Source organism: Stegostoma tigrinum, chromosome 29 (genome assembly GCF_030684315.1).
Source record: "Stegostoma tigrinum isolate sSteTig4 chromosome 29, sSteTig4.hap1, whole genome shotgun sequence".
NCBI classification, from domain to species: Eukaryota; Metazoa; Chordata; class Chondrichthyes; order Orectolobiformes; family Stegostomatidae; genus Stegostoma; species Stegostoma tigrinum.
Window position 1 is genome coordinate 35,319,617 of NC_081382.1, and position 27,753 is coordinate 35,347,369.

General features: G+C 42.6%; 1 protein-coding gene across 1 annotated transcript in view; it reads left to right on the forward strand.

The window, feature by feature from the left end:
* Positions 1–27,753, forward strand: part of LOC125465267 (hemicentin-1-like) — a 434,244-nt gene that overhangs the window by 277,215 nt on the left and 129,276 nt on the right. Inside the window, exons 47-54 of the mRNA XM_048558547.2 lie at positions 862–975; positions 2,427–2,513; positions 7,085–7,276; positions 11,739–11,912; positions 18,399–18,512; positions 20,044–20,189; positions 22,320–22,470; positions 24,705–24,920. Coding sequence (XP_048414504.2) covers positions 862–975; positions 2,427–2,513; positions 7,085–7,276; positions 11,739–11,912; positions 18,399–18,512; positions 20,044–20,189; positions 22,320–22,470; positions 24,705–24,920 — 1,194 coding nt within the window. The remainder of the gene's footprint in view (positions 1–861; positions 976–2,426; positions 2,514–7,084; positions 7,277–11,738; positions 11,913–18,398; positions 18,513–20,043; positions 20,190–22,319; positions 22,471–24,704; positions 24,921–27,753) is intronic.

The following is a 27,753-nucleotide window of genomic DNA, read 5'->3' on the forward strand; positions in this document are numbered from 1 at the left end:
CACTACTTACGAAAAATAATGAGAAGAAGTCCTCTTGCCATTAATGATGAGTAGGATCAATTATTGGACTAACAACATGTTGACCTTGGCATGAATCTGCCGGTCATACATTTGTTAACCTTTCAGTTGACAGATTCTTTTCTACGACTATATTTAGATAGAGAAAAATGTCATTCTTTTGATGCCTGATGGTCTTAATCACAACTATAAGTGGCCAGAATTGGAGAAGTAAGATTTTCATACATATTATTTAAGATTCTGGACTGGGTCCAACATTACTTAAATTAATAATAGGATGAGTTTACACTTTGTTGAATTATGTAATATTTTTATCTGCCAGTTTGATATTCCTTTTTCTTTCAATGGGGCTGTCAGTTGGCCATTTCCTAGAAGGTTGCTCAGTCAGGCATAGCTCTGATGTTGGGGTTGAGATCCACATATTGTCCCAGTTTTGCAGTTGCAGTGCCCACTGAAAAAGTCAGCTGCCATGCAATTTCCAGCAGAATCCATATTCTTTCTGAAGAAGGATTGAAACTAGTACTGATGTATTCTCACTCACAACTCCAACTAGCAACACAGCGCTGGCACTGATCCTGACTTTGATACTGGTGTCTTGTTAGGTCATGGGTTTGCTTTTGTCCAACTGCATCACAAGGACACATTTGGAATTACCTCATTTTAATGGGTAACTGTAGACCAGTGAATTTTTCAGGTGTTACTGCAATTACATTTCACAAAACCTTTTCCTGCTGGTACTTTCTGTAAACCTTTACCATTTCTTCATGACTATATAAATAATTATTAATTATGGGATTAATTTACTGCTCTGATTGTTTCCCATTCTTTGATTTTCCCCCCAAGGTGGACGGACCCTCAAATTGACCCGTGTCCTCATGGCGGATGCCGGCCATTATACCTGCGTAGCCAGCAACAGTGTAGGGGAAGCAGCGAAGGATTTTCATGTGGATGTGCTGAGTAAGGAGGACAGAACTGTTGAGGATTTTATTTAACACCCTACTTCTAACATCATGCATCTCGCTCTATTGCTTGTAAATTTTTCACATAAGTAACATTTCTGTGTACTTGAGGATTGGATGGCCCCCTAAACTACACTCATTTGTATGAATAAGATTACATGAATAGAATCTTGGCCAACCATCTTTACTTTGCCTTTCTGATAATCTTTTCACTTTTTCTGAAGACTCTGGAATCAGTTCTGTTGATGCAAGGCATCCTTTGGTGCCCAAAGTGGCTACCCTTCATGTATAAACTCAGACTGTGAGACTGTGATCCGACTGAGAAGTGGCTCTTGTGGCACAATGAGAGTGCCCCAGCCCTCTGAACGAAAAAGGCCCAGATTCAAGTCCAACCTGCTCCAGAAGTGTGTTATAACACATCTGAACAGATCGATTTTAAAATAGCTATGATCCTGCTGAATGGTAGAACTGACTAGGAGGTTGAGATAACAAGGTGTGGAGCTGGATGAACACAGCAGGCCAAGCAGCATCAGAGGAGCAAGATGCTACTTGGCCTGCTGTGTTCATCCAGCTCCACACCTTGTTAACTTAGGAACTGCAGATGCTGCAGAATCCATTATCTCTGACTAGGAGGTTGATTGGTTTCTCTGTCCCCAAACACACAATCTTCTGCTATTCTTCAGAAACCACTTCAACTCACACCAGCTGTTTAAATAACAATGGTCTCTCTTTGACAAACCAGAAAGCTTGCTTACTGCAGTAACCAAGACAAGCACTGCTGCTTCACAGCGCCAGGTTCAACTCCACCCTCAGGCGATTGTCTGTGTGGAGTCTGCACATTCTCCCTGTGACAGCGTGGGTTTTCTCTGGGTGCTCCAGTTTCCTCCCGCAATCCAAAGGTTAGGTGGATTGGCCATGCTAAATTGCCTGTATTGTCCAAGAATGTGCAGGCCAGGTGGATTAGCCATAGGAAATACAGGGATAGGATAGAAGGGTTGCTCTAGATAGGATGCTCTTCAGAGGATTGATGTGGACTTAATGGGCTGAAAGGCCTGCTTCCACATTATAGTGATTCTGTGATTCTATAGTGATCCTATTGGTGTAAACAAGTTCAAACTGGGCACATTAAGGTTGTGAATGTTCCAAACTCCTCAGAGATCAGAAGTAGAGCAATAGAATACTACATTAAATAGTATATCATAGAAAGAAACCATTCAGCTCATTGAGTCCTTGACTGCTCTTTGGAAGAGCTTATGAAACACATGACGATAAAGTTTTAAAGAGTGCTTCAAAGATGAAGGGCAAAGCAGAGTGCTTGGGTTAAAATTTCTTGGTGTAAATCTGACAACTGTTGTCAAGTGGGCAAGTTCAGTAAGGACGTGAAGTCCATCATGGCCCATGTGAAGTCCATCATGGCCCAATAAATTTCTACATTCTGTGTTTGTGTAGGTCCTCCCAGCATTTTAAATGAAAATCAGATGGAGAAGGTGGAAGTTAAGCAAGATCAGAGCATCAACATGACTTGTTTGACCACAGGTGAGTGAATTTTGAAGACTTTCTTTAAACTTAATCTAAAGATTTTACATGCCAGCATATCTTCTTTGTATTTTTCATGCTGTTGTCCCTCCTAAAGCCAAGAAGTCACTCTGGAATTTGGTTCCTCATGATTTTGATTTTTTACTCAACCTGCCATTCTCATAGCTGAGTGTTGTCTGTTATTCGATCCACAGGAGGTAACTCGCCCATGATTTTCTCCTGATGTCTACACATTTTCTGGATGCAGGTGGAGGGAGGGGGTGGGGACAGTCACTAGATTAGTGCTTGGAAAGAAAACCATAATTAATTATTGGCTGTCCCCGCTCACTATACATAACTAATTACCGAGACTAATTACCTGTGGCTGTCCCTGTTAAAGTTTGATTTTATCATTTTGTTCATGGATTTTTATTTTTACCCTATCATTTATTTGGATGAAGACTGGTCTCTGTAGTGGTGGGGACCACTGAAAGTGGCCAAGATGGATCATTCACCGACCACATCTGTGCTGCGACTACCTTCGTCTTTTGCATTGATGTGTTGGAATCTTCAATCACTGAGAGTGTTGATGTTTGTGGAGCCTGCTCCAGCGAGTTGTTTAATTGTTCACCACCATCCATGTCCGGACGTGGTAGGATGGCAGAGCTTAGATCTGATCTGTTGTTTGTGGATTGCTTCATTCTGTATATCATTTGCTGCTTGTGTTGTTTGGTGCACAAATATTCCTGTTTGGTAGCTGGATAGGGACACGGTCATAACATTTAAAATCACTCAGATAAGTATATGAATAGGAAAGGTTTGGAGAGATGTCAGCCAGGAGCAGGCAGATGGGACTAGTTTAGTTTGGGATTATGTTCAGCAGGGACTAGTTGGACCAAATGGTCTCTTTCTGTGCTGTATGGCTCCATGACTCTGACTCTATATCCATGAACCCCAGAGAGGAATTGAACATTGAAGGTAACCTATGAACAGGACAAGCTTTTCTTAAAAATTCATTTGTGAAACATACGTGTCTCTGGCTGGCTGGCATTTATTGCCCCTCCCTAGTTGCCCCTAAGAAGGTGGTTGTGAGCTGCCTTCTTGAACCACTGCAGTCCATTTGGTGTCAGTTGATCAATAATGCCCTGAGGGAAGGAATTCCAGGATTTTGATCCAGCAACAGTGAAGGAACAGCGAAATATTTCCAAGGCAGGATGGTGAGTGGCTTGGAGGGAAACTTTCAGGTGCCCTATTTTCTGCCCTTGTCCTTTTAGGTAGAAATGGTCAAAGGTTTGAAAAGTGAGATAGCAAGAACTGCAGATGCTGGAGCCAGAGATAACACAGTGTGGAGCTGGAGGAACACAGCAGGCCAGGCAGCATCAGAGGAACAGGAAAGCTGACGTTTTGGGTCGGGACCCATCCTCAGAAATGCAGATGGGCAGGGAGCTCAGAAATAAATAAAGAGAGGATGGTTGGGTCTGACAAAGGTAAGTGGGATGGTGATAGGTGAGTGCACGTAGGCAGTGGTGGAGATTGGTCATTGAGGTGGGAGTGTTGGATAGGTGGGAGAGGAGATGGACAGGTTGAGTCAGGTCAAGGAGGCAGGGATGACACAACCCTGAGAACTTCTGCAAAGATGTCCTGGAACTGAGGTGACTGACATCCAACAACCACAACCATCTTCCTATGTGCAAGCTTGACTCCAACCAGCACAGAGTTTTCGCCTTGGTTACCTTTGATTCCAGTCTGGCTAGGCTCCTTGATGCCACACTTGGTTGATGTCAAGAGGCGGCATTCTCACCTCACCTCTGGAATTCAGCCCTTTTGTCAGTGTTTGAACTAAGGCTGTAATAAGACCTGGACTGGACTGCCCTGGCAGAGCCTAAACTGGGCAAGTTATTGCTGAGCAAGTGCTGCATGATATCACTATTGATGATACCTTCCATCCTCTTACTGATGTCTGAGAGTATACTAATGGAGCAGTAATTGGCCTGGTTGGATTTGTCCTGATTTTCATGTACAGGACATACCTGGGCAATTTCCCACATTGTCAACCATGCTGGTGCTGTGACTGTAGTAGGATAGCTTGGCTTGGGAAGCGATACATTCTGGAGCATAAGTCTTCAGTACTATTGCCAAATGTTGTCAGAGTCCACAGTGCTTCCAGATGTTTCTTGATATTATGTCAGTGAATTGAATTGACTGAGGACTGGTAATTATGATGCTGGGAACCACTGAAGGAGGGTTAGACGGATCATCCACTCAATGCTTCTGGCTGAAGGTACTGCAAATACTTCAAGTGTTCCTTTTACATTAAGGTGTTGGACTGTTCCATCATTAAGGATGGTGACATTTGTGGATCCTCCTCCACAAGTTAGTTTTTTTATATGCCCACCACCATTCCTGACTAGATGTGGGACTACAGAGCTTGGATTTGATCCATTGGTTTGGGGTCAATTCACTCTGTCTGTCTCTTGCTACTTACACTGTTTAGCATGCAAGAGATCCTGTTTGGTAGCTTCACCAGGTTGGCACTTCATTTTTAGTGGTGCTGCTCCTGGTATACCCTCCTGTACTCTACATTGAACCAGGGTTCATGGTAATGGTTGAGTGGGGAATATGCCAGGCTGTCAGGTTGCAGATTGTGCTGAAGTACAATTCAGCTGCTATTGATGGCCCACAGCACCTTATGCATACCAAATCCTGAGTTGCTAGATCTGTTTGAACTCTGACCCATTGGTAGTTCCAAGATAGTTCCACACCACACAGTGTACATTATTTTCAAAGTGAAGGTGGGACTTCATTTTCACAAGGACAGTGCATTTGTCACTCTTACCAATATCGTCATGGACAGATGCATTGGCAGCCAGCAGATTGGTAAGAATGAGGTCAAGTATGATTTTCCCTCTTCTGGTTCCCTCCCCATTTGTCACAGATTGAGCCTTGCAGCTATGTACTTTAGGACCCAGTCAGCTCAATCAGTAGTACTGCTGCTCAGCCACTCTTGTTGGTAGACATTGAAGTTCACCATCAGTTCTTCCTCCAAGTGTTGCTCAACATTGGAGGTAAAGGTTCCGATTCATCAGCCGTGAGAGTATGGTGCATGATAATCAGTAGGAGGTTTCCTTGCCCATGTTTAACCTGACGCCGTGAGACTTCATGGGGTCTTGTGTCAATATTAAAGAGTCCAAGGGCAACTCCCTCTTAATTGCCACCTCTGCTAGGTCCATCCTACTGGTGAGACAAGAGATATCCAGGGATGGTGATGGTGGTGTCTGGAACGTTGCGTGTAAAGTATGATTCTGTGAGAATAGAATAGAACAGCAGTTTATTGTCACATGTACTTTTACAAAAAAAATACTGTATGACTGTGAGCCTGTTGTTTGACTAGTCTATAAGACAGCTCTCCCAATTTTGGCACTGGCCTCTAATGTTGGTAAGAAGACTTTGCAGGGTCATTAGGGATGTTTCTGCTGTTCTCTTTTCTGGTGCGTAGGTAGATGCCAGGTGGGCAATCTGGTTTCATTTCTTTGTTGAGTATTTGTAGTGATTGATATGACTAAGTGGCTTGCTAGGCCATTTCAGGAGGGCAGTTGAGCGTCAACCACATTGTTGTGGATCTGGAGGCACATGTAGGCCAGACGAGCTGAGGCCAGCAGATTTCCTTCTCTGAAGGACATTAGTGAGCTAGATGGGTTTTTCTGTTACATGAGAATAGTTTTATGGTTGTCTGTAGATTCTTAATTCCAGAGTTTTTTATTGAATTACAATTTCACCATCTGTCATAGTTGGATTTGGACCCAAGTCTCCAGAACATTAGCTGAGTTTCTGGGTTAGTAGTCTAACGAAAATGCCATTCAATGATGAATAGCCCATTGATATGAAAAGAATATCAATGGAAAGAGTAGTGTGAAAGAGGAATAAAAGGTATTAGTGACACTGTTCTCTGTGATATACATTATTCTCCACAATGGATATAAATTAGACTATTTTATGAATACAAACAAGATGTGCTTTTATCGGGGCTGTTCTCTAATAAACATCAGGTGTACTATTCCAACTGCATGCTGTCTTTGTGGCAAACCCTGAGCCTTTGTATTATCCTGTATTTAACATACGCTAGATAGTGTAACCTCCCCTATTTATTTTTAATGAGATCCAAGATGCAAACACATTCCAATTCATAGTTTAATGCCACTAATGAGCAAAAGGCAGTTTCCACCAATAAATAAATTGCTGACATAATTGTTGTGTCATATTGTACATACCTATGATCAGGTAAGCATGCACCTTTAAGAGAGTTAAGTGCTGACATCTGTGTTGCATCATGCCATGTTCTTGTGTAAAGGTATCCGCTCCAGCTTGAATAACTGCTGCTGTACTTTATTATCTACCAAGAAAGTCAATTTGTCAATTAATTTGAATCCAGACTATACCAATGCCTGTAATGGTGTTGAAATGTTTTCAGTTTCTACATCTTCTGGCTCTTGTTCTCAGTAAGAACTCAGTGTTTGCGTTACAAGAGTGAAGATAATATTAAAACACAAAGAATACTTCATAATCTATCAGTAGCCATGTATCTTTCATTTTAGGCAATCCAGAGCCAAGGATTACTTGGTTGAGAGATGGTCAGGAACTGAATGACAGCACAGATTATTGGGTTTCATCAGATGGATCTGTTTTGGAAATCTTCAAAGCAACTTTGTCCCACACAGGACAGTACAGTTGTGTCGCAACTAACTCTGTGGGTGATAAATCTAAGAACTACCATCTCAGTGTTCTAGGTGAGTGATATTAAGAATGGTCACTTCTGTTTATTTACTGGGACAGACAGCATTGGGGCACACTGAATTGCTATGATGTGAAACACCGAAATTTAAATTTGTAATTGTGAACCCTCACCCTGTCTGTTGATGCCATCTACATCACAACAGGGTGCTTTTTTTTGTTTTACTCTTTCTTGGGATGTAAAGTTGCTGACAAAGCCAACATTTGTTGTCCATCCATTCCATCCATAGTGGCTCAACTACAACTGAGTGGCTTGCTCAGCCATTTCTGGAGCATAGTTAAGAATAACTGAATTGCTGTCATTCTGGTGCAACATAAAGGTCAGACTGGGTAAGGATGTTAGATTTCCTTTCCTGAACATTTTCTGAAGAATGGTCCAGACCCGAAACGTCAGCTTTCCTGCTCCTCTGATGCTGCTTGGCCTGTGTGTTTATTCAGCTCTACACCTTGTTATTTCAGAAAACCAGGTGGGTTTTCACAACAAAACATTTCATGATCATTATTGAGGAGAATAGATCTTAATTTCATGTTTATTGTTTTATTGAATTTAAATTCCTCCAGCTGCCATAGTAGGATTTCAGTTTGCGTCTCTAGAACATTAGTCCAGACCTCTGGATTATCTGTCCAGTTACAAAACCACAATGCTACAATTCCTCCATCTGTGCCAAGGACTGATTAGCCATGTCCTACTGAGTAAGGGTGGGAGTAATTCAGAGGGCAAGAATTAGTTAACATCGGATAAGTTTCAGACTAGCACTGCCAGAAAACTTTGTGATCACTGAATGGTGAGAGATATACCTGGGAACAAAAGTGAGATAAAAGCAAAGTTTTTCCAAATTCAACTGATCAAAAATGAATATGCTGGTATGTGCAGAACAATAAATTGGTCAGGTGATTAATAGGCTACTGCATTTACTATGTCATCAAAAGTGGCTGGGGTTAGTGCTTTCTTTCTTAGCTCATCAGAAGCACCTTGTCTGCCCCTCCTCTCCCCTCTTTTCCCTGTTAAGACCATGCGTTCACTGTATGGGGAATGCTTAGTGCTGAGATGCTTTCCCTTATTCCATGGTACCAGATAGCTCATCCTGTTAGGAATTGTTATCACTATAAGAAGTTATTAAAGGGATTTTCAGTGAGGATAATAAAATGCTTTACACCAGTTCCAGCATTGAAGATTCCCTGATAAAGGAATCTGTCTAGAGTAATACTCCATACTTCTTTACCCCAATCAGAGCCAAGAACCAGTGTGACACTCTACATTGTAACCCCCCTCACTCCCTTCCTGATTCACACCTAGTGGAGTGTTGAATTGTACAGTTTGTCATGTGGCTGCTAACCACTGAAGCTGATTTCAGAAAGTGTAAGTAATCCCACAATGCTTAGCTATTAGCAAAATTAAGTATCCCCTCCCCCCACTGCACCACACACCAGCCCAGCTCTTCCCCACCACCCACTGCATCCCAAAACCAGTCCAACCTGTCTCTGCCTCCCTAACCGGTTCTTCCTCTCACCCATCCCTTCCTCCCACCCCAAGCCGCACCTCCATCTCCTACCTACCAACCTCATCCCACCTCCTTGACCTGTCCGTCTTCCCTGGACTTGACCTATCCCCTCCCTACCTCCCCACCTATACTCTCCTCTCCACCTACCTTCTTTACTCTCCATCTTCGGTCCGCCTCCCCCTCTCTCCCTATTTATTCCAGTTCCCTCTCCCCATCCCCCTCTCTGATGAAGGGTCTAGGCCCGAAACGTCAGCTTTTGTGCTCCTGAGATGCTGCTTGGCCTGCTGTGTTCATCCAGCCTCACATTTTATTATCAGGAAATATAGAGCTACTTTAATGAATGCATACTGATAAAATGTTTCACTTGCATCAGGTGTTTGAACTGTTGTGGGTAAAGAAATACTTACCATTTGGTATAAACTTTCAAACTAAAATCTTATTAATCCTTTCTTAAATTTTAGTTTAGTTTTCATATCCCTTCTTCCCCTTTGTTTTATTCTCTCTTTCCTTTCAACCTCATCTAAATATTTCTATTCTTTCTCGGGATAGCAAAGCCTGCAGTTATTGCCCAAGCCTTGTTGCCCCTGGGGAAGGTGGAGGTAACCATCTTCTTGAACCACTGCAGACCGTGTGGCGTAGGTACGTGCATTGTGCCTTTGATTTAAACAAACACGTTAGGAGCAGGAGTGAGCACGCTCTGAGATTTAATAAGACCTTGGCTGATTACGGCCTTAACTCCATTTTCCTACTTACTCCCCCTATCCTCTATCTCCCCTGTTAGTCAACAAAGCTACTTTCTTGGGGAGTTCCAGCCTGAATACCCAGTGATAATGAGAAAAAAAAACATCATTTTTATAAGTGTGTGGCTTGGAGTAGGATTTTAAAAGTCGTGGTGTTCCCATGCATTTACAGCCCTTATCCTTCTAGTTGGTGGAGTTCGTGTGTTTAGAAGGTACTGTCAAATAACCATGACAGATTTCTGCAGTCCATCTTGTAGATATTGTAGATACATATTGCTGACCTTGTGTCTTAGTGGCAGAAGGAATAACTGTTTAGAATGGTTGATTGTGCTATATGATCACAGCAATAGGTTGAGAATAATGGGCAATATCAATCTGTGGATTGTCACACACAATGAGAACAACCAATGATGGTGAAACTGGAGACATAGTTTCTGCCCTTGCCTCTCAGCAAAAAGAGCACATTGTGCCAATCCCAATTCAAATTGAGATCCTGTGCGGATGCAATGATAAGGTGAATCACATAAGAACATAAGAAATAGGAGCAGAAACAGACAATCTGGCCTATTAAGCCTGCTCCGCCATTCAATAAGATCTTGTATGATCTTTTCATGGACTCAGCTCCACTTGCGCACCTGCTCATCATAACTCTTGATTCCTTTACTGCTCAAAAATCTATTTATCTTTGCCTTAAAAATTCATCTCTGGCAGTGCACTATTATCTGACCATACTGTCGCAATGGTTAACAGTGTCAATTTGCTTTGTAATTCATATTTCAGCAAAGGCAGTCAAAAAAAAAGGCTTAAAAGTGGACTAAGCCTCAGGTCCAAATGAGTTGTATCCTAGGCTGCTGTAGGAGACAAGGGAGGAAATTACAGGAGCTCTAACACCAACGTCTTAATCCCCCTTCTCATTTCTTTCCCTATATTCATTCCTCCTGCTGTTCCCAGTCCTAGCCTTTGCCTGGTCCCCATTCTTGTTCCTTTCCCTGTGCCAATTCCTTTTACAATCTGCAAGATTGGGAGCAAGTCATATGTCCATGTTCTCAAAATTTTCAGTACTCTTGAAGAAGGCAACAACATTAATGGTAATAACTACTTTATGTTTCATAGAGCCATTATGGTACATGAGAGCAACTCAGCCCTTGGTTGATAACAAAGTGTGAAGCTGGATGAACACAGCAGGTCAAACAGCATCTCAGGAGCTCAGAAGCTGACGTTTTGGGCCTAGACCCTTCATCAGAGAGGGGGATAGGGAGAGGGTTCTGAAATAAATAGGGAGAGAGGGGGAGGTGGATCAAAGATGGATAGAGGAGAAGATAGGTGAAGAGGAGAGTATAGGTGGGGAGGTGGGGAGGGGATAGATCAGTCCGGGGAGGACGGACAGGTCAAGGAGGCGGGATGAGGTTAGTAGGTGGGAAATGAAGGTGTGGCTTGAGGTGGGAGGAGGGGATAGATGAGAGGAAGAACAGGTTAGGGAGGCAGGGAGAGCTGGGCTGGTTTTGGGATGCAGTGGGGGAGGGGAGATTTTGAAGCTTGTGAAATCCACATTGATACCGTTGGGCTGCAGGGTTCCCAAGCAGAATATGAGTTGCTGTTCCTGCAGCCTACGGGTGCCATCATTGTGGCACTGCAGGAGGCCCATGATGGACATGTCATCTAAGGAATGGGAGGAGGAGTTAAAATGGTCACGACCGGGAGGTGCAGTTGTTTATTGAGAACTGAGCGGAGGTGTTGTGCAAAGCGGTCCCCAAGCCTCCGCTTGGTTTCCCCAATGTAGAGGAAGCCACACCGGGTACAGTGGATACAGTATACTACATTGGCAGATGTGCAGGTGAACCCCGGACTGACCTATCCCCACCCCACCTATACTCTCCTCTCCACCTATCTTCTCCTCTATCCATCTTCGGTCCGTCTCCTCCTCTCTCCCTATTTATTTGAGAACCCTCTCCCCATCCCCCTCTCTGATGAAGGGTCTAGGCCCGAAATTTCAGCTTTTGTGCTCCTGAGATGCTGCTTGACCTGCTGTGTTCATCCAGCTCCATATTTTGTTATCTTGGATTCTCCAGCATCTGCAGTTCCCAATATCTCTCAGCCCTTGATTGAATTGGTGCATCAGCTTATGGCCCTTTCCTTCTGCCGTCTGGATGGCAGTGTTGGGTCTTTGATAGACTTCTGTGCTGAACATCATGTTCTTGTTGATACTATTTTCCTAGTTACACCCAGAATTCCCAGTATTGGTGAAGATGGTGCCCCAGAGGATGTCATAGTTATTGTGAATAATCCAACTTCATTGGTGTGTGAGGCTGAGGCCTATCCAAGCCCAACCATCCACTGGCTCAAGGACGGCAAACCCTTCAAGGCTTCCAGGAATATACATCTTTTCCCAGGTATTTTCCTACAAAGGTGTTTATTTTAGCATAATCGAAGCTCTCATTCTTCGACCACTATCTCTATTTGTAGAGTGACAGCAGTAATGACACCAATTTCATGAAATAAAGGCTGTCCTCCAAGTGTGCAGATCAAGAACTTGTGGACACGTTTATCGCAATTGTCCATCTAGACACAGGACTGTAGGGAGTGGTGTGTGATTTGCTGATGTTCGCTCACAGTTGGTGAATAGCCCTGCCAGCCCCAGCAATTCATACCCACTGAAAGGCAAAATTAAATCAGCTTTAGTTCAATCAAAACCATATTCATCAGCTGTGCTGCAATTGGAAATATATTTTCTTCTGAGCCCCAATGCAATGGGTTCAAGTCTAATTTCATGGTTTGAGCAAATTAGTCTAAGGTGAAACTCAGTACAGTGTGCTGAGGGCATGCACTGTCGATGGTTCTATCTTCCAGACGAAATATGTAATAACCCATCTTCATTCTCAAGAGGGTGTAAAATATCCCCTGCCACTCTCAAAAGAGGGACAGGTAATTTCTTAATGGTAACCTGCATAAAATTTATTCCTCAACAAATCTTAGTTGATCATTATCTTATTGGTCTTTCAGGGACATAATCACTGCAGAAATTGACTGTTGCATATAGAACATAGAACAGTACAGCACAGAACAGGCCCTTCAGCCCACAATGTTGTGCCGACCATTGATCCTCATGTATGCACCCTCAAATTTCTGTGACCATATACATGTCCAGCAGTCTCTTAAATGACCCCAATGACCTTGCTTCCACAACTGCTGCTGGCAACGCATTCCATGCTCTCACAACTCTCTGCGTAAAGAACCTGCCTCTGACATCCCCTCGATACTTTCCACCAACCAGCTTAAAACTATGACCCCTCGTGCTAGCCATTTCTGCCCTGGGAAATAGTCTCTGGCTATCAACTCTATCTATGCCTCTCATTATCTTGTATACCTCAATTAGGTCCCCTCTCCTCCTCCTTTTCTCCAATGAAAAGAGACCGAGCTCAGTCAACCTCTCTTCATAAGATAAGCCCTCCAGTCCAGGCAGCATCCTGGTAAACCTCCTCTGAACCCTCTCCAAAGCATCCACATCTTTCCTATAATAGGGCGCCCAGAACTGAACGTAGTATTCCAAGTGCGGTCTAACCAAAGTTTTATAGAGCTGCAACAAGATCTCACGACTCTTAAACTCAATCCCCCTATATATTGCACCACATTTACTAACTATGCTTAAAAAGGAAATACAGATCGTTAATTTGCCATCAATGTTGTGAGCTGTTTTGGGCCCCATAACTAAGGAAGGAGGTGCTGACATTGGAGGGAGTCCAGAGGAGGATTACACAAATGATCCCAGGGATGAAGGGATTGTCATATGAAGAGCAGTTGAGCATCCAATGTCTGTACTGTATGGAGTTTAGAATGATGAGGGGGATATTATTGAAACTTGCAAGATGCTGAGAGGCCTGGATAGAGTGGACATGGAGATGATGTTTCCAAAAGTAGGAGAGACTGATCTGAAGACACAGCCTCAGAGTGAAGGAATGACCTTTTAAAACTGAGATGTGGAGGAATCCCTTCAACCAGAGGGTGGTGAATCTGTGGAACTCATTATCAGAGAAGGTGTTGGAGACCAAGTCTTTGAGTGTATTTAAGACAGAGATAGATAGGTTGTTGAGAAATAAGGGGATCGACAGTAATGGGAAGGAGCAGGATATTGGTGTTAAGAAAATATCAGCCATAATCAAATGGCAGAACCAAATGCCCTAATTCCGTTCCAGAAGTTGTGGTCTTTTGGTAGGAGTTCCAGCCATTATTTTAAAATAAAGCTTGATTAAATTTCTACTCAGGTTAACTTTAGTGCAAGCAGTTTTTTTTTTGTAATTAAATACATGGCAGGGGTGCTCAGTCATTTCTGTTGTACAGACTGCTGAATGTGGGAAACCTTATATTCTTCTGGCAGGCTGGATGACCACTCTGAAGATCAGATAGATTGGAAGAAACACTTCTCCTTAGTATATAGGATATAGGGGCAAAGACTTAAAATAAACATCAGGATGTTCAGAAGGGATTCAAGAAGAGGATGGTTGTTACCTTGAACTCACTGGCCGAAAGGTTGATTTGGGTGGGAGCCATCATAACATTTAACAAGTATTTTGATGATCACTAGTAGTGCCATAGCTCACAAGGCTATAGCCCATGTGCTGGGAAATGAGACGAGAGTCGACAGTGCTTGATGACCTGCTTGATGACCTGTATGGACACAACAGGCTGAAAGACTTCTTTCAGTGTGGTAAAACTCTACGACTATAACAAATGCCTGGCTTTGCAGGCCCCTAATTGGATATAGAGAAAAGAACCAGGCTATAAAGTTCTTAAATTTAAAGGAGAGAGAAATCTTAATCATGGAAAAGGTGCGTAGACATACCAGAGATTGGGAAAGTGCAAGTGGAATTGAGCAGCTTTTATCTCTCACCATACTGTTTCTTCTATCATTAAAATTCGATAGTACTAACCTCAGTAAGCACCTCTTCCCACATAAACCCTTCGCATTAAACCCAAACACTTTGGTCGGTACATAAATTATAACAAGAACATAACAAATAGGAATAGTTCATTTGACCCTTCAGGCCTGTCATTCATAAAATCATGATTGATCTTCAACTGCAATTCTAGTCTCCTAACCAATCCCCAGACATATTTGTTCTTCACGTCTCCAAAATTATATTTATCTCAGCTTTAAATATATTCAATGACTGAAGTTTCACTACCCTTGGGGTAGCAAATTCCCAGGATACACACCTTTCTAAGAGAAAAAACTCCTTCTCATCTTGTCCTTAAATAATTGCGCCCTCATTCTGAGATAATGCTCCTTAATTCAAGCCTCTTCAAATCGATGGACCCAACCCTCTAAGGATTTTAAAAGTTTCTATAGGATCAGCTTTTGTTTTAAAATGTCGAAAGTTTATTGACCCAATGTATTCAAGCTCTCATCAGAGGACAACCTGAGCTGAGATACAAAATTATATCATTTTCTCTGAAAAATGAAGACAGATGTTTTTAGATGTGAGTTTGCTCGCTGAGCTGGAAGGTTAGTTTTCAGATGTTTCGTCACCATTTTAGGTAACATCATCAGTGAGCCTCCGATGAAGCGCTGGTGTTATGTCCCGCTTTCTATTTATCTGTTTAGGTTTCCTTGGGGTGGTGATGTCATTTCCTGCATTGGTGATGTCATTTCCTGTTCTTTTTCTCAGAGGATGGTAGATTGGCTCCACATCAATGTGTTTGTTGATGGAGTTCCGGTTGGAATGCCATGCTTCTAGGAATTCTCGTGCGTGTCTCTGTTTGGCTTGTCCTAGGATGGATGTGTTGTCCCAATCAAAGTGGTGTCCTTCCTCATCTGTATGTAAGGATACGAGTGATAGTGGGTCATGTCGTTTTGTGGCTAGTTGATGTTCATGTATCCTGGTGGCTAGCTTTCTGCCTGTTTGTCCAATGTAGTGTTTGTCATAGTTCTTGCAAGGTATTTTGTAGATGACGTTCGTTTTGCTTGTATAGGGTCTTTTAAGTTCATTAGCTGCTGTTTTCGTGTGTTGGTGGGTTTGTGGGCTACCCTGATGCCGAGAGGTCTGGCAGTCATTTCGGAAATGTCTTTGATGTAGGGGAGAGTGGTTATGGTTTCTGGGCCTGTTTTGTCTGTGTGTTTGGGTTTGTTGCTGAGGAATCGGCGGACTGTGTTCATAGGGTACCCGTTCTTTGTGAATATGCTGTATAGGTGATTTTCTTCTGCTCTTCGTAGTTCCTCTGTGCTGCAGTGTGTGGTGGCTCGTTGGAATAATGTTCTAATGCAGCTTCGTTTGTGGGTGTTGGGATGGTTGCTCCTGTAGTTCAATATTTGGTCCGTATGTGTTGTTTTCCTGTAGACGCTGGTTTGAAGTTCCCCATTGGCTGTTCGCTCTACTGTGACATCTAGGAATGGCAGTTTGTTGTTGTTTTCCTCCTCTTTTGTGAATGTTATGCCAGTAAAGGGTATTATTGATGGTCTTGAAGGTTTCCTCTAATTTGTTTTGTTTAGTGATGACAAAGGTGTCATCCACGTAGCAGACCCAAAGTTTGGGTTGGATGATTGGCAGAGCTGTTTGTTCGAGTCTCTGCATTACTGCCTCTGCTAAGAACCCTGATATCGGAGATCCCATGGGTGTACCGTTGGTTTGTCTGTAGGTTTTGTTATTGAAAGTGAAGTGGGTGGTGAGCATAGGTCCACTAGCTTGATGATGTTGTCCTTACTGATGAGGTTGGTGGTGTCTGGTATATGTGTCTTCGGTTCTTCTAATAGTGTAGTCAGTGTTTCTTTGGCCAGGTTGATGTTGATGGATGTGAACAGGGCTGTTACGTTAAAGGAGACCATTATTTCATCCTCTTCTATCTTGGTGTCTTTGATACTGACACTTACCAACAGGTGGCGATAGACCCGACCCCACAACCTGAGAACCGAATCATAGCCTTATTCAAAAAACTTCAAAAATCTGGAGAATTAAACAAGAGAGACTTCCAAAAAATGAAACCAGATGGATCCAACACACCACGCTTCTATGGACTACCAAAAATTCACAAACCAGGAGCCCTCCTCAGACCCATAGTGTCACTGCCTGGAACACCAACCTACAGATTAGCCAAGGAACTACACCAAAGACTAAAACACCTAGTAGAAGACTGCCGCCACTTCATTCGCTCCACCCAAGAATTCTTGAACACCATCAAATACACCAAGATAGAAGAGGATGAAATAATGGTCTCCTTTGACGTAACAGCCCTGTTCACATCCATCAACATCAACCTGGCCAAAGAAACACTGACTACACTATTAGAAGAACCGAAGACACATACACCAGACACCACCAACCTCATCAGCTAATGAACTTAAAAGACCCTATACAGACAACAAGCAAAACGAACGTCATCTACAAAATACCTTGCAAGAACTGTGATAAACACTACATTGGACAAACAGGCAGAAAGCTAGCCACCAGGATACATGAACGTCAACTAGCCACAAAACGACATGACCCACTATCACTCGTATCCTTACATACAGATGAGGAAGGACACCACTTTGATTGGGACAACACATCCATCCTAGGACAAGCCAAACAGAGACACGCACGAGAATTCCTAGAAGCATGGCATTCCAACCGGAACTCCATCAACAAACACATTGATGTGGAGCCAATCTACCATCCTCTGAGAAAAAGAACAGGAAATGACATCACCAACACAGGAAATGACACCGCCAATCCAAGGAAACCTAAACAGATAAATAGAAAGCGGGACATAACACCAGCGCTTCATCGGAGGCTCACTGATGATGCTACCTAAAATGGTGACGAAACGTCTGAAAAGTAACCTTCCAGCTCAGTGAGCAAACTCACATCCAGAACCTCAACCTGAGCCACAAATTTTCTCAAAACCCACTAACAAATGTTTTTAAAATGTTTTGAAACTGCCACTGAATTGTTCACAGTTCCCTTGTTGCAAATCATAAGGTTGCTTTCCCTAACATTGCAGCTAGAGCCACTGGATCACCTAACTGTGACAGATATCAATAAATTGGGAGGTTCAGAGTGAAAAAGACCATAGCAGATTATCAAATAGGCCATATCTGTTGAGATCACATGCATACCCACCATGCACTGCTTGATTCCGGATTGGTGCATGCAGAATTACAAGCAATGGGGAATCAGCAGAAATTGGTTTCCAAATATTCGTAATTCTTAGGCAGTTCAGTAGTGTGTGTGTCCAGGAACTGTCCTATGGAATGTCTTTTAGTATAATAGGTATAACAGTTACACTTCTGCATCAATCAAGATTATCAGAAGTTTGCTTTAATTTGCTTTTAGAGGACATGCTGTTTCCTTGTGGGGAAAATAAAGTAGCAGCTATTAGTGTTATTGTTGTTCTATATAACCCATTAAAAAAACCAAACCAATTTTATACTGCTCCTTTCACAACATTAAAATGAACCAAAGCACAGTAAATGCAATAGAAGCAAAAATATTACCAATTGAAAGATTTCACACGAGTACTTGATCGTGCAGAACTTAAATATTAGTGAAACAAGAGACATGTTGCTGAGGGGTTTTTTGTTTGTCTTGTACTCACCAGAAAAGTGTGCTGATTAGTTGCCAGGTTGGGTTGAACTGGCAGATGCATTGCCATTGAAAAAGCAACTGGAAAGCATAGGCTTGCAAGCTTCCTGCATAGTAATGCCACAGCCAATCATAGTTAACTTGCCAACCAATCAGCATCCCTTTCCCCTCTGGTATAAAGTGCTGTGTTTGTTTAATATTTAACATTCTTGCATTTGTCGTGATGTGTGCAACATAATAGGTTTTGGTAATGTGGCTCTTTGTTCAACAAGATTTCACATACATAATTTATTTGATATTGCTATACTGTTCTGTTTTCAGGAGGTCGTGGACTCCAGATTCTGAACGTACAGGAGGAAGATGCTGGGCGCTACAGCTGTGTTGTGTCAAATATAGCAGGGGAAGCCGTGAAGGATTATGAGCTCAAAGTCTTCAGTAAGTGCTTTCTCAGTAGTAATAAGTGACACTCAAAACCTGAAGCATCTTAAAGAGAAAACAAGGGTAACTTATGGTTGAAAAAGCTGCTACAGAGTATGAAAACAAAAAGTGATAAGCTATAAGAGGTCAATACACTTTGCTTAGTTCAGCCTCAGAAATGTTTTTATTTTATACTGTGAAAGAAAGCCAGACCTATTTACAGTTATATTTTCGTTCACATTTTTTGTGAATTTTAATCTCCATTTTAAAAAACAATTATTCATATCCAGTAATGGAACCAGGATTTCTGCCTTCAGTCTTCCTAACTTTTTTTTTACTCAGAAATGATTTTAATTTTCTGTTCTCTCTGGAAAATGTTATTGCTTGTAAAGATAAGATTTCCGTTTTGTTTAATACTTATCGTGTTTGACATATGATTGATTATCATCCCACTACCACTGTTAGTGTGGTAAAACTACTAAGAGGTGTGAAGGAGCAGCTTGGAATCTTGGCCTGGCTTTTATGTACTCTTTTCATCTATGCAGACCTGGTTTAAACAATGGGTTGCCTTCTTCAATGGTATATGTTCCCAGAGTTTTCAAAACATGCCAAAAGAACATGCCTCCAAAAGACCCACCCACATTTTACAGTCATTGATTGACAGACATCACCACTTACCTATGCAGGATCTTTTCCTGTCAATTGGAAACGATATTGATTAAATGTTTCTCCGTCATCAGTCAACAACATTTATTCATATGTCCAATATACTTTGAAAGCTATTGTTTATGAATTAAAAAGTGGAATGTCTTTATTGGTTATATGAACACATGGTTTAGCAATGAAGTAGTCCACTTGGCCTCTTAAACCATAAGATAATGGCCGATCTGATTGCTCCTTATTTCGGCCCACCTAAAACAACCTTTCACCCCTAGCTAATCAAGAATCTATCCATCCCTGCCTTAAACCATTCAAAAACTCTACTTCTCTGTCATTTGAGGAGCTCCAAAGAGACATGGCCTTCTGTGAGGAAGCAATTCTCCTGCAAGAGGAAACAATCCTTTCCACATCCATCCTGCCAAGATCTCTCAGCATACTGTATGCTTACAACCTATGATAATAGTCCTGGGTTACTTGCATCGTAAAGCTGATTATGAATCCTTAATTCCAGGTAATTTCCAAGATGATTCCAGATGGTTTGCCACCTTCGAGTGGGAAATTAATGAGCCAGTGTTATATTCCTGATAACAAGTTGTTAAAGGAAGAGCTCAAAGTCAGTCTTTAGTTGAGATAGGTTTATTTAAAAGGAAGCATTGTAACTATACACCTCCTAACTTAATTCATGAGCAGTATGTATCTTTTTACGTACTCTACTGAGCACATCCACTCAGCACGCTCCACCTGTATGTGTTTAACTTGAATTGATGCAGTTAATACCAGAGAACAGACAAGATCGGCCAGGGAAGCAAAATGAAAATCATCTTTTGGTGCAAAGCTTATTATGATCAATTAGGTTGGTAACTCTTTAAAAAAAATTCTTTTATCTCAGTTCCTCCACTGATAGCAAAGGATGGTCAGACAGCAGGAGGTTTACATGTCACTTACGTGAAGACCAAGGTGAACACCACATTGACACTGACGTGTGAATCATGGGCAACCCCGGTCCCTGCTCTTCGCTGGTACAAAGATGGTCAGGTAACAGTAATCTCTTACTCGCTTTCATAACTGAAAAAAAGATTTCCCGTGAACAATCACCCTTACTTCATAAGATCCTGGTATAGATCAGTAAGTAAGGCTTTGAACAGAATGCAGTCAAGCCTCATTCCCTAAAGCTCAAGAACTCTTCATGGGCAGTAGGTACTCTGGTATATAAATTGCAGGATTTGGGCCACTCTGGTATAATCTTTTTTCCCCTTGAACTAACTCCTTTCTCCAGGAGAAACTACTCTGACATTTGACCCTAGCCAGGTCTTCTGCAAATTGAAAACAAAAACATCCAATCTCTGGGTTATATTTCCTATCAAAAATCACTTTTTGATTCTTCCAAACCAGAAGCAGGCCAATGCAGTTCAATGTTTCTCTTTCTACAAGTGTAAACTTCACGATATGTAGAAATTCTCATTATCACTCCAGCAGTGCCCCTAGTCAGCTGCTCTCTGACACATACTGGTTTTGAAATCATGGCTTCAGAAAAGTTGACAAGTTAATTATAAAACCCATTCCTACACAGTGACCAAATCACACATGTCACTTGTTCAAAATGCAAACGCCAAAATAAATATATAAATCACACACACCTTGCAGCTCCCAGATGTCAGCAAGGAGGAGTTTATAGTTTGATGGAGCTAAGTTTTCTGTTGTTGTTTCCAATGCCTACTCGATACAAGGTGGTCTCTCTGGTTTTCTGAACTTTTCAGTCATTTGATGAACCGAGTGGCTTGTTAGGCTGTTTCAGTTTAGAGTCAACAAAATTGTTGTGAGTCAAATGTAGATCAGACCAGGTGAGGACAGTTGTTTACCTTTCCAAAGGATCAGATGGGATTTTAAACTACCGATTATAACTAATGTGGTCTCCAATCACAGACTAATTTCAGGTTTATAAATGGTTAATGTTAGACTCTTATTGAATTCAAATTTCACCATCTGTTGTGGTGGGAATTAAACTTTTTTCACCAAAATATTGCCTGTGTCTCTGGAGTACCGGTGAAAATAGTACCAGATCCTTTCCTCTTTTGTGTGGAACTCGTAATGGCAAAATAGTGCTCCAGATTTTAAGATTTAAGTGAATTTACCATTACTTTATAATTCTTGCTAAAAAGCTCAGTATTCCAGATACTTTTTTTCATCTTTGTTCACTGTAAATGTTACTTTTAACATCTTGCAAACCTGAACCCTCAAAGTTTGCTGCTGTTTCCTATCCATGGTTTATATAGTGATTACATTTAGAGATACTTTGTGAAATGCTTTGCATCATGCTATGGTTATGACTGTGCTCTCTCTCTTTATATCCTAGTTTGCTTTTCCTTCAATATTATTTTAAATAAATTCTGCCATTCGATTTATTTCCCATTTCCATTTTCACTACATGATCAATAGCCTCTATGAATTTTAAAAGAACAAAATATTGCAAATCCTGACAAACTGAAATGAAGCAGAAAATGCTGTAATTACTGAGAGGTCACGCAGCATCAATAGAGAAGCAGGGTAATTTTCAGTTTGCACCATTGAAATCTTATCTCTGGTTGTGGCTCCACAGATACTGCCAGGCCTGCTTAGTGTTTTCCAATGCTTGCTGGTTTTGTCATCAGATCCTCACTATGAATTACTATCCCTCCATCTTCACAACCAGCAAATTAAGACACACACCCACTCTCGATGAAATCAGATTCGTACCCATGGTTAACACGGCCATTGACAAAACTTTACTGAAGGAAAGCTGGAATAATGGCTGCTTTCAACTGTTTATTCTTCACTGCAGGAATTCTGTGGTGTTTACCAAAAAATGAATTCTGTCTGCCTCCCTTCCCCTTGTTCTCTTTAGACATCCCAGACACACAGTCATGTAAACACCAATTGCATGAAGCTAGGCTGAAGATTAATCCACCAATCTCTACACAACGTTGATTAGCTACTTTCAGAAAGAACTTGGGCCAGTGGTCTTAGAACACACTATTGTAATCCTGTTTCAGTCCACATTACTTTTCCCTTGCCCTCCCCATTCCAAGCACAGAATCAGTAAAAATACCGATGACATTTAGTTATGTGGGGGAGGGCAAAGTAGGCCATGGTATGGCCATTAAATCTTGACCATTCCTCTTATTTCAGCTGTTGACAGAAACTGAACATCTTCAGATTCTTGACAAAGGACGTGTTCTCCAAATCAAATATACCAGGGTGTCAGACACAGGTCGTTACACTTGCGTGGCCACAAACATTGCAGGAGAGGATGAAAAGGATTTTCATGTTAACATTCAAGGTCAGTAATAATTCCAGAGATGGCAAATGGTGTGAATACAGCCAGATTTCCATGAGGTCCCTGTGTGTTCTGCTAATTTTCTTTGTCCTTTCCCAGTGGAATTCCAGTTTGCCTGACTCCTCATGCACAGTTCCTGTTTTCTGGTATTCTAATGTATAGTTCCATACGGTTTAGATTGTGTTGCAAGAGAGTAATACATCAAAAGGATTCCAAACATACTATAATCTCTGATAATAAGGCTCAAGCTGTTTCTTTATGACATCTGAATCTCAGGATGGGAGTCTGCTGCCTGGTGTGTTTTGTATTTCAAATCACTAAAATTTGTTTTCCCAATCTCAGCCATGTTATTCTTAGGAAAAGTGTAAAACTGCAGACAGCTGCAACTTGTAAAATTCTTTAGGAAATGGCATGGCCCAGTAAGTCAGTTCTTTTCTGTTTGATCTTGATTTCCCCTACCTGCTAATTCGTCATATCTCTTGAGTGTTTCTGTTACCAGTAACTCACTGTGTTCTGAATATATTGAATTCTTTGTGTCCATGTCTTCTCCTGGTTATTTATTCCACAATAGAATGAAGGAATTATAGACCAGTTACAGCACTGAAACAAGGCTATTCTCGGGCTAACAGAAAGCATGGACCAGGTGAACAAGAATTACAATTACAAATAAATAACTTTTAGCTACAAGTAAACAACAATTAACTATTGACGTATAAACTTTACTAGTTAAAACAGTACCTCCTTTATAAAACTCCCCTTATTCACACATGCAGACAGACCAGAAAAGAATTGGTACTATGGGTGGAGTGGAAAACTAGAAAGCAGTTCAATGGTTCCTGGCCACCGGGTTTGTTACGATGATAATTTTTGTTTACTAGGACTTGTTGTTCTTCAATCTCACTTCAGGTACTTTCACTTGCTTGCAGGAGGCACAGAACAACTGATTCATACGTCGTAAAGTTTCTGACTAATTGGTTAAAAAGCAACAGTTTACAGAAACTATGAGTGAGAATAAATAAACTGGTTTTCTCCAGGTTTTAGATGTTTTCTACTGCAGAGAAAAGGACAGTACCTCCCTTTCAGAGATCCGAAAGCTTCTGGCTGTCTCATCTACATTCACATTCTATTCAGCTACCTGGGAGCAAATCATATAGTTGTTGGCAGGTGGAAGGCTTTCAACAACTAGTCGTCACTCCACAGAGCAATCAACTAGCTACTTTTTCCTGGTTGAACCTTAGATTGTATGCTTCTCTGGTGCCAATTCATCTACAGCTAACCCTCCCTGCAACTTGTTGAATTAGCAACAGTGTTAACAGCATGCAAAATAGGGACTCATAGCTTAATTTTACAAAAGTGCTGACGTCCTATCACAATCATTGTTTTTTAAAACAGTCATTTTTCCACTGCAGTCCACAATCAAATGCACAGAAAAATAAAAGATACGATCTTTGCAGGTCCCATTCCCCGACACCCTCTGCACAGCACTATGACCTTTTTTTCAAATAATGAACATTTCATTGACATTGACTTTCCTTCATCCAAACTTCTAATATTTTGCTTGTGTTTAAGCAATTTCCCAGAATTAGTTTTACCAAACCCCTACATAGGACTTGAAGACTTTAAATTACCAGCTGGAAAATCACCTCTTTCTGAAGAACACTCCCTGACTTTCTCAAGCTTTTTTCAAACTCTAGGTCCCTGAAACAATCTCACCTCCTCATCTCTCTACCCACTTCAAGGCTAGCAATAATCTGATGTAAGCAACTTTGTCAATTTTACTTGAGAAGTTTGGAGGTTCAAGTCCCAGTCCAGAGATGAGAGTGTAAAATTTCAGTACCCAATAACTACAGCACTAAGGGAGTGCTGCATTATTATGAATATACCACTCTTTGGATAGAGTCCCCTTTCAAGCCTCAGGTGTGCTATTTTGAGGAAGAACTGCAACGGTCTCTCAATTAACATTCCAGCAATGAAATAATGACAAAATGGGCTGTTTTAGTTTATTTGTTTACTCACTGCAGTTTTTGTGGGAGCTTTCTGTGTACAAATTAGCTTCTGCCTTTTCTGTGTAACAACAGTCACGAAGCGTCAGAAGATATTTTAAGGCTGTAAAGTGACAGTGGTGTTCTGAGGTTGTATAAATGTATAAATTCAAGTTTCTCATGCTTGAGTAGGTGGGTGGAACTCTGCAATACTTGAGTTATGTCATAAATCCTTTTCTTCTGCACACATTGCAGTGCCTCCAATCTTCCAGAAGCTATTTGGTGTGAACGCCGCCTGGGAGGTGATACACCGGGAGGATGAGGCAGAGGAGATTGTCGAGCATCGGGAAGTGATTGTGAATAACCCAGTTTCCCTCTACTGTGAGACTAATGCCATTCCACCTCCCGTTCTCTCCTGGTACAAGGACGGTGAAGCTCTCTCTGCCACGGATGATGTCCTGATTCTTCCAGGTAGGCCCAAAGCTACCTTAGTATTGCTCAGAGATAGTAGGAACTGCAGATGCTGGTGAATCTGAGATAACAAGATGTGTAGCTGGATGAACACAGCAGGCCAAGCAGTAGCATAGGAGCAGGAAAGCTGACATTTCGGGCCTAGGCCCTTCTTCAGAAATGGGGGAGGGGGAGGAGAATTTCTGAAATAAATAGGGAGAGAGGGGGAGGAGGATAGAAGATGGATAGAAGAGAAGATAGGTGGAGAGGAGACAGACCGGTCAAAGAGGCGGGGATGGAGCCAGTAAAGGTGAGTGTAGGTGGGGAGGTAGGGAGGAGATAGGTCAGTCCAGGGAGGACGGACAGGTCAAGTGGGCAGGATGAGGTTAGTAGGTAGGAGAAGGTGGTGGGGCTTGAGGTGGGAGGAGGTGATAGGTGGAAGGGCAGGTTAGGGAGGCGGAGATGAGCTGGGCTGGTTTTGGGATGCAGTAGGGGGAGGGAAGATTTTGAAGCTTGAGAAGTCCACATTGATACCATTAGGCTGCAGCATTCCCAAGTGGAATATGAGTTGCTGTTTCTGCAACCTTCGGGTAGCATCATTGTGGCACTGCAGGAGGCCCAGGATGGACATGTTGTGTGCGGAATGGGAGGGGGCATTGAAATGGTTCGCACCTGGGAGGTGCAGTTGTTTAGTGCGAACTGAGCCACAGAGAGAGTGGTCACTCTGGAAGGCAGATCAGGGTGGAGAGAGAAACATGTCTCTGGTGGTGTGTTCGGATTGCAGATTGCAGAAATGTCGGAGGGTGATGTGTTGGATCTGGTTAAGTGGACCGATCCCTCTACCATACCTACACTGGCTCTAAACCCCACCTCTTCCTCCGTTACATTGATGACTGTATCGGCACTGCCATTTGCTCCCATGAGGAGCTCGAACAGTTCATCCACTTTACCTTCCACCCCAACATTAAGTGCACCTGGACCATCTCTAATACCTCTCTCTCCTTCCTGGACCTCTCTGTCTCCATCTTCGGCAACCACCTAGAAACCGATATCCATTTCAAGCCCACCGTCTTCCACAGCTACAGGTGAATACACCTTCTCCCACGCACCTTCCTGCAAAAATGCCATCCCCTATTCCCAATTCCTTCGCCTCCACCGCATCTGCTCCCAGGATGAGGCATTCCACTCCTGTACATCTCAGATGTCATCGTTTTTCAAGAACTACAACTTTGCCCCCTCACTAGTCGAGAATGCTCTCGACCATGTCTCCTGCGTTTCCCGCAACTCATCCCTCACACCCCCTCCCTGCAATAAAAAAAAGCCAAAAGAGAATCCCCCTCATCTTCACGTACCAGCCTACCAACCTTCGGATCCAATGCATCATCCTCTGACACTTCCGCCATCTGCAATCTGACCCCACTACCAAAGACATTTTTCCCTCCCCACCCTTGTCTGCCTTCCAGAGGGCCACTCTCTCCATGATTCCCTTGTCCGTTTCACACTCCCCTGCAGTGTCACCACGCCCGGTGCTTTTCCCTGCAACTGCAGGAAGTGCTACATCTGCCCCCAAACCTCCCCCCTCACCCCCATCCCAGGCCCCAAGAAGACTTTCCACATCAAGCAGATATTCACCAACTCATTCCTCTTTGGAACCCTGCAGCCTAATGGTATCAATGTTGACTTCACAAGCTTCAAAATCTCCCCTGCCCATTCCGCATCCGAAAACCAGGCCAGCTGGTCCCCGCCTCCCTAACTTGTCCTTCCACCTATCCCCTCCTCCCACCTCAAGCCCCACACCCATCTCTTACCTACTAACCTCATCCCGCCCACTTGATCTGTCCGTCCTCCCTGGACTGACCTATCGCCTCCGTACCTCCCCACCTACACTCACCTTTACCGGCTCCATCCCCGCCTCTTTGACTGGTCTGTCTCCTCTCCACCTATCTTCTCCTCTATCCATCTTCTATCCTCCTCCCCCTTTCTCCCTATTTATTTCAGAAATTCTCCTCCCCCTCCCCCATTTCTGAAGAAGGGCCTAGGCCCGAAACGTCAGCTTTCCTGCTCCTATGATCTGCTTGGCCTACTATGTTCACCGAGCTCCACACCTTGTTATCTTAGTGTTGCTCATTTCATTTTTATGTACATTGGTAGATTTTCTCATTTACCACCGTGAAAGGATACGTGCCAATTTGCTTTAGAGTGCACATCCATACATATGGAAATGGCATAGTTGCAACACAGAAAATATTACTGTCCATTCTGGGTGTAAATATTGCCTTAAAATATTTGAAAATGTTGTCGGAGGTGGCAAAGCTTATTTACGAAATAATTGAAATGGACTTGCGTTAAGCATTAGAACTATGTTCTTCATTGCTCAGGGGCTTATTTTAAGGCATTAAAAAAAACTGCAGATGCTGGAATCCAAGGTAGACAAACAGGAGGCTGGAAGAACACAGCAAGCCAGGCAGCATCTGGAGGAAATGAGCAGTCAACATTTCGGGTATAACCCTTCTTCAAGACTGGATGTGTGGGTGTGTGGAGCTGCAGATAAGGAGGGTCGGGGGTTGGGGGTGTTAGTGGAGATGGAGGTGGAATGGCAGTGATAGGTGGACACTGATAGAAGGTATGACCTGGTGGGTTGATGGGAGGGATGAATCGGTTGATGGTTGAAAGGGAGGGTCAGAAGGTGGAAGGAAGAAAGGAGGTGGGGCTGGAAGGGGAACTGGAGGATGGGTCGTATGGTTATTTGAAATTGGAGAACTCAATGTTGAGTCCTCCTGGCTGGAGAGTGCCCAGGCGGAAGATAAGGTGTTGTTCTTCAGAATTGCATTGCGAGTCACTGCGACCTGGAGAA